Source organism: Chrysoperla carnea, chromosome 1 (assembly GCF_905475395.1).
Source record: "Chrysoperla carnea chromosome 1, inChrCarn1.1, whole genome shotgun sequence".
NCBI lineage: Eukaryota > Metazoa > Arthropoda > Insecta > Neuroptera > Chrysopidae > Chrysoperla > Chrysoperla carnea.
In genome coordinates, this window is record NC_058337.1 from 53,816,637 (window position 1) to 53,825,086 (window position 8,450).

Consider the following 8,450-nt stretch of genomic DNA (forward strand, 5'->3'; position numbering starts at 1 on the left):
TCGGCCAGCCACGAATAAAAAGTAGAAAAGCTTGATTATAAATATTTTTAAAGTTGGTAAGTATGAAAGTTACACGATATAAAAAATTTTTTAAAAATCTATCGTTTTCATTAGATAAAAAGGGTTCAGAAAATTTATAAAATCCAAAACTTATTTAATTCTAAGCAAGGGCATAGAAATTGTTACATCTGTTGTAGCTGATATGAGAACCTCACATCCGTCAGAAAGACAAATAGAGCATTTAATAAAATTGAATTAAAAATTAACATAAAATATTTGAATTACTTCAAAGGCGATTTATAAATAAAATTTCAATCGCAATAAATTAGAGATATTTTTTTTTACATCGATCGACCATAATTTTACTTACTTTTATTTTTCCTATTTTCAAATTAATAATTTTAATAGGAATAGGAATACCTCGATGACCGAGCTTAGCTCGTTATTTTTTGTTTTTTTTATTTTGAAACCCCCTGTATACTAACTTTTAGAAAAATCGTTGGTGCCGAATGGTGGTAACGCTGCAGCTGTGGCAAAATAGAAGCCTGGTAGAAATTCTGATATGGGGCTAGGCTCTCAGGGCTCGGCACTAATCTTAAAAACATCATATAAAAAGTTTTTTTTAAATAGATATTTCAGTATAAAGCCCTTTTCTTCATTTTATTTTCTTAAATTTTCCGAAATACTTATTTTATTATCTGTACCTATACCTACATAAAAAAAAAATATGGAATCACTATTAAAAATTTTACGTAGGTACGCACGTAGGTACACCTATAGTAATGACAGGTTATACAATAAAATTTTACTAAATTTCGATTTTTTGCCGAATTTTTCGACAAATATTTATTAATTTTATGATCTCCTATTATTCGTTGAGTTCAAAATAACACCAGTGTGCGCATAAGTGCTATTGAGAGTGCCCAGTGTGCCCACGTATTCAAAACAGAAATAACGCCATTTGGTCCAAATTACCTGCGCACATATTTAAAAATGGCTACTTCTTCTAATTATCTATAATAATTGAAAAAGCAATAATAAAAAAATATACAAGCAAAATCAGCTTTCCAAAATTAATGAAAATTATACCTATGGCATTCAAAAAGTTTTATTTTAATTATTTACTCACTCACACTTACTTTTTGGGTGTTTTTTTTAGCAAGCAAAATTCGGAAAAACAAACATGTCGTCTATCTTATATCCAATTGCGGGATGTAGTAATAGGAAAGCATGAAACGTAAGCAAAAAATATGCTGGCTCGTCCTTCCTCCTTATTTGTTCTTTTTTTTTTCTTAATTTTATTTATTGTTGTCGATTATGAAATTGTACAAACTATTACCAGGAACACATGTAAGTAGGTACAAGCGTGCTCTTTTTTTACTCTAGTGTATGCAGTACTTACACTGAGTGTATTTAATAGAAAAGAATAGCTCTATATCACTGTAATAGCATTTATCTTCTTCAAATTACACCAAGGCAAAAAGAACAAAAAATAGTCGTATATATATGTAATTTAGGTAAGGTATCTGTGGGTACTAAGAGATTGGGTAAAATGGTCTAAAGTAATTTTATACAAGTACCGTTACTACATGTCAGTAGCTACCGTTTATTGTGGTTAATAATTCCAATAAACAAACTTAAATATGATATTCTGAACTAAAAAATTTTCAGAAAATTTGAAACGTTAATCCTCCATATCTGCTAGATTTGCTTTTACTTCTTGACGTCGTATTTGCTATCAGGTGAACTCAGAGCGTAAAGATATATTTCTCCCCCCTCTACAGAATTATATCGTTACAATCTATTACTTATAAGTAATTTAAAATTAGAAAAGTAACAAGGAAATAATATATGGTATCATCATGAGGTCTATAGCCTAAGTGCGTCCTTCGTAGACAGCGATTATAACCTAACCTAACTTATACCCTAACAAGAATATAATTAAAATAAAACTGTTAATGAATTGCGAAGGACATGTTTCCTCGGGCGACACTTTTTCTCTCCCCTGTCACATTTCGTAACTCCGGGAAGTTCTCCCGCCACTATTTGCGTAACGTATTTATTGAATGAACCCTACACATTCGAATATTATTTATTATCCCCATAAAGACATTTTTGTATGAAAACAAAGAAATAAGTGAGTTTAGAAAAAAATATATAAAAAAAAATATATATCTATTTATCCCCATCTTACCAGTTGTTTTTTAAGTGCTCTAATTAAAATATTTTGCTTCATCATTTATCATAATTATTAGGAACACATAATCAGACTCGAACTATTACAAAGTGGTTTAAAAAAAGTTTAACAATTTTCTGCACGCCAACTACATCTTGATGTATGAGGATTTGATATTTTTAGTTTAAAAACAATTTTTTTATTTGGAAAAGTATGCAATTTATTACTTTGTATTGGTTAGACACCACGTTTTGTCTTTTCTTATAGATTCGCAATACAAATATTGCAAGAATTAAACGTTTTAAAAAGTAATAAAAAAGATTACTTTCGTTCTGCTAACATTTTCATTCTGATGTAAGTATGAAATAATAAATTAATTAAAGACAAGAAATAATATCGTAAATAAAAATTACTTGAATAGTTCCGTCTAAGAAAGAAATAATTTACGAATAATAAATACCAAAATATTTTTCGGTACTACTATTTGGGAGTTATTTAATTATTTGACACTTTGTTTCAGACCACACGGTATTTGAGTTGATAATATTATGTTCTCCTAATCATTGTGATATATATGATGAAACAAATAATTTAAGGGGAGTGGTCGATCCTTTTTATAACTATCAACAACTACTCTACTTACTAGTCTTAATTGTAATAATATGACTGACTGTACAATGTATATGTTACCGGCCAAATCGATGTCAGGACAAACTAGCTTGGTCTAGGCTAAAATCGTAAAACTAATGGAAATTGATAATTCAAGCGATCATATTATAACATATACTTAATAGAAGCCATAATTATACATTAATTATACATTAATTATTAAAATTGTTATTTATTTTTACATGATGTGCTTTGGTGGCACTTAGAATTGCAGACTATCATTGCCTTCTTGCAATTACATCTGTTTGTGGAACAGATGTTTCATTGTGTGTTTCAACAGTTTTTGTAGCAGCTGCATCTTACAAAACCCTGGCCTGATCTAACTGAATGTTTATTGTTTTAATAAAAATGATTATTTTTTGTACAACAAGTATAAACCCGATCTCAGGACAAACTATAATGTTAAGACTAGGCCGTATTAGTTTATCCTGGACTGTGCGTAATTATATTAGGATCAACTGGTTTGGTCTAGCCTAAACTGGTTTATAATATCGGGCTTAGGACGAATTAGTTTGGACTAGGCTAAACTAATTAATCCTATCGCGTATAGGAAGAACTAGTTTAGGCTAGGCCAAAGTAGTTTGTCCTAAAATCTTTTTGGCCGGTAACATATACAACGTATACAATGTGGTTCAATAACTACCAAGTGGTTAAACCACTCTACTTACTTCGCTTAATTTTATTCTGATTGTGCAATGAATACGACTTATACAATGTGGTTCGATTTAACAAGTTAGCGTATATCCTGAGCTTATTGAAAATTTAAAAAGTTACTCTTTATGGTTTCTAACTAACACACTTGTGGGCATCGGTTACTCTTTATACTCAATTAGCACTCCAGGTAGTTTGAGTATCCTCCAATAAGAGTATGTCTTCTAATATTTGTTTAAACAAGAAAATGATAATAACTTAACTTTTAAATCTACAAATTTCCTAAAACATTTACTTTAAACATTTATTTCTAAAATTAATATTTATGAATTTATAACGCGTTTAATGTTGCAACCACCGGGTGCAAGATTAATAAAGAAGAAGTACACATAGCGTAATTACAAAAATTCAATAAATATATGAAAAATGTTAATGTTAGTGACATAATTAGCAATTAATAGTTGGAACGACTACCCCTTGAAATTTTTTTTTAGATAAAAAACAAAAATTGACTCAAAAGATACGAAATTTAATGATCTACAAAAAAAGGTTATTACCATTTTTGGCTTAAAGTACATGGTTGTGGAGTTATAGGCCGTAACGGTTTTTCTCGAAGTTGTAAACGGTTTTCTGTTTACATTCAGTACGTTATAATAAACCAGTTAAAAAAAAAAAAAAAAAAAAAAAAAAAAAACTCCTTTAAATAAGTGCTAGAAACATCATAAATTCTAAAGTAAATGTTTTAGGAAATTTGTAGATTTAAAAGTTAAGTTATTATCATTTTCTTGTTTAAACAAATATTAGAAGACATATCGGTCAAATAGTTAATAAGTAAATCGTCATAGTTGTATAGGTAAGTCATAAACGGTTAGTGATACAAAAATAGTTAGTGTACAAAAAAGGTAGGTATTTTAATTATCTACAATAAAGTTTATGACCATTTTTGGTCTAAAGTGCACGGTTATGTAGATATAGCCTAAAACGGTTTTCCTTAAAATGGAGGCACGTCCCACGTATATTTTTAAGGATTTAAATTTATATTTATTTGTAAGGATTTTGTGCATTTACATTCAGTACGTGGTACTGAACCTATTTAAATAATAAAATAACTCCTGTAATTTATAATGCAGAAAAAAATTCTCTGTAGTCTGAAGTAAATACGAATATGTAAATTAAATACCTTTGAAATTTGACAAATTATGTATTTGTTTTTATTTCAAATTTTTTTTTTAAATAGTACAATAATAATAAAAAAATGGTAAACAAATATTATAAAACTAGATTATCTTCAACATTATGTTACTTAATAAAATATGCCTAAAAAATTAAAAATACAATTTCGCATCATGTACTTCGAACAGAAAATGTATAAAATTAATTGTTTTAAACCAAATTTCAAGATTATTAAAATTAAAATACCTATAAGTTATAAATGTTGTTAAAATTCTGTAAAATTTTCAAACTGCAACATTTAATTTTTTTTGTTCAAAGTGCTGCTTTTTTCACATTTGTTTTTGTAGTAAAATTTTAAAAAACACAAAAAAAAACCTTATAAATATAATTTAAAAATCCATCAAATTAAAAATTAATTAAATTAATAAATATCAATCGAATATAAAAAAAATCATCAAATTGGTTCAAGAGTCAATTGCGTTTCGGAAATTGGTCATCGGTAACTAATTTTAGGTGACGCAAAATAAAAATTACTGATTAAATTTATAAAGAAACAAAAAAGTTAAATGAGCGTGGTGTAATAAGGACTACCGCTATGCGTAGCCAGCACGCAAAAAGGTCGATTCACCCTAAATTATACATTTCTAATTAGAAAAGTTTTTAGAAGTTTTTCGATGCACCATACCATAAGGAGGTACATACATACTTTGTTTATTATTTTTCAGAAATTATAAAAAGCATAGTTGTAAAAAATAAAATTATCACACAGAAAAAGTAAATTTTTTCTGGAAAAGAAACAACTTGTACCAAAAAAATTTTTGCATCCATAACTACCAGTAAATTTCCTCTCGTTTTAAGTATATTTATGTGATTTGGGAAAGTCTGCAGCTGGAGTTGAAGTTTTTGGTGTTGATTGTCTTTTGGGATGATTTACTTTTTCTGATTTTGGTGATTATCCTAATCTTTTAGATTTTTGAGCTTTTTCGGCCGCCTTAATTGCAGCTCTTTCAGCATCTTTTTTATATTGCTTTTCTAGTCGAGCTCTGGCTTTGGCTCGACCTTGACGTTCTCTTCCATAGCTACTGGAAGAACTATCAGAATCATTTGGTTCCACTGGTTTTGGTCTTGAGGGACGCTCTTGAGATGTTGTTGTTGGCTGTTTTTTGGATTGATTTGCTTCTTCTGGTTTTGGTGATTTACTTAATCTTTGAGATTTTTGAGCTTTTTCGGCCGTCTTTGCTGCAGCTTTTTCCGCTGCCTTTGCTGCAGCTCTTTCAGCATCTTTTTTATATTGCTTTTCTTGACGAGCTCTAGCTTTGGCTCGGCTTTGATGTTCTCTTCCATAGCTACGGGAAGAACTATCAGAGTCATCTGGTTTCACTGGTTTTGGTTTTGAGGGTCGCCCTTGACGAATTCTCCCACTAACACCATTATCACCACAATCACTTAATATATTTTCTTTACGTTTTCTTGGACGCTGAGCATTTCTTACAACCTCAGCTTCAGCTGTTTCACGACAGTCCGAACATGAGCATGAGCTACTACCATCTGAACTTGTTTTAAGTGTCCATTCACATCCACCTGAACCACATCTACCTGATCCGCATCCTGAAGCGAGCATATTTCCCATACCGAAATCCATGCCTCCCATACCTCCCATACCAAAATCCATTTTTCCCATACCACATGATCCAAAACCACCTGGACCAAAATCATCAAAATCTGCACACACAAAAAATACGTTGAAATAAATTATTATTTTAGCTATATCAGTCAAGTTATAATAAAATTGAGAGAGTTAATTGTTTAAATATTCATGCATATATTCTTGAGTATCTTGAACTGTTTATAATATTGAGTATGACATTGTTAAATAAATTACAGCAATATTGTACCGCAGTCAAAACATATATTTAACAAGGCACAGCACTGAGCATACACACAACACATATCATTGGAGTTTGGATTTTATGCCTTTGTAAAAGTATTATATTCGATGCTTTACAGAATCACGTAATTGGATATTCTCTTATTTTTACGATAAATTAATACTAAGAAGTGGAAACAAACAATTGACTGAGTTAATTGTTGAAATACCATGTATAGACAGTGTTGATTAATCTATCACATTACACATATACCTGTACATGCCATACATTCATAAATGATATTCCCATATAATACATACTATACAATTTGTATCTAATGTGTGCCTTCGTGAGTAAACAGTAATGTTTACAAAAAAATGTTTCAAACAAAAGTTGTTTATTTTTTCATAAGAGACGTTTTTTAGTTTTAAACTTTTGTTCTATCTCTAACGGTTTACAAAACCCAATGGACCTATGTTACTCATTTTCGAACTCACTTTTTACGCCCTGAATGCGCTGTAAAAATTTCGGCTTGATATCTTTTTTCGTTTTTGAGTTATCGTGTTCACAGACGGACGGACGGACAGACAACCGAAAAAGGACTAATTAAATGATTCTATGAACACCTTTACCAAAATTTTATTTCGTAGCGTAACAAACTTGGGACTAAACTTAATATACGATGTATATATTTCATATATAGGTACATGTAAATTTTCATGGCGTCTTGAATGTCATCAAGACTTGGCATACAAGCATGTACGCGTGGGCATGTTGAAGCAGTTATAATCAACTAACCTACCTCGTTCTATTAAAACGTAATGTTGTTTACATTGCGTTTGTTATGGTGTTTCTGATTGGTGTTTACTGTCACGTGACTGAATACCTTATTTTACTAAAATTATTTTATAAAAATAAGCATAAATAAATATATATGATTGATTTATGATTGTGATTTTATTTACCCCAATAGTGAGGTAAGTTGAGCAACTACAACCATCGTCACTTAAAGCTAATTCTCTTCAAAATTATAAATACATCAAATAAATATGATTAATCATTAGGAGCAATAGCCGTAAAAGCCAAAACCTGCTCAATTAGCCCGGTCTACCCTATTAACCAGAATAAAAATGGCAGCTTGGTTTATAAACATAATTAAGATTATATATTATTTAAAAAAATAATATTTGACCCTTTCACACGTGGTGGATTGAATACGTTCCTCTTCGTTTTCCATGAATTACAAAATTTTATACGAAATTGTCACTATCTTGCAGAATTTTTGTATTCGGCTTTTGAATGCATTAAGAAATGTCCTAAGTTTTAGAGAAAATAATACATACCATCAAAACTATCAAAACTATCGTAATCATCATTTCTACCTCTTCTCGATGGTGCTCGATCATTATTTCGTGATCCTCCTAGTTGATTTCCACTCGATTTTGATTTTCTTGACATGCTTGATTTATTATTTTATTTTGCACTAATAAATTTGATTGTTTGATTAATGATTTCACGATGTAAGTTCGTTAGATTTATTTTGTAAATTGATTTTCGACCAACATTCGAAGCATGGATTTCAATTTTAATAATAAATAAGTTATACAATTTTGAAGAAAAAAAACAAGTGCCTTGTTCAATATTTTGTTTCCTTTACAATAGGCGCAATCGAAGTGAATTAACATTAGGTACTTACTTGAATTTACATGAAATGAAATTATAGTTTTTTCCAAGTAAAATGAATCGAAATTATTGCAATTAAATTTCAAAATTTCATAAAAAGAACATATGTATAAACTGTTCAAAAATATCGAAAAATTTCTTATAAAATTTCTCCGAACAACTGTTTTGTAGGACCTAGGTACATTTGTATACTCACAAAACTGAAATATTATTTTAAAGTACCCTGCAAG

The 8,450-nt window shown here is 29.6% G+C and overlaps 1 protein-coding gene across 1 annotated transcript; it reads right to left on the minus strand.

Annotated features, from left to right (window-relative positions):
- Positions 1-5,107: 5,107 nt before the first annotated feature.
- On the minus strand, positions 5,108-8,196 carry LOC123305861 (translation initiation factor IF-2-like). Its single transcript, XM_044887694.1, has 2 exons — positions 7,881-8,196; positions 5,108-6,391 (listed from the first exon to the last, which is right to left on the minus strand). The coding sequence occupies exons 1-2, from the start codon at positions 7,993-7,995 to the stop codon at positions 5,622-5,624; spliced, it is 885 nt and encodes a 294-aa protein (XP_044743629.1). The 5' UTR covers positions 7,996-8,196; the 3' UTR covers positions 5,108-5,621.
- Positions 8,197-8,450: the final 254 nt, after the last annotated feature.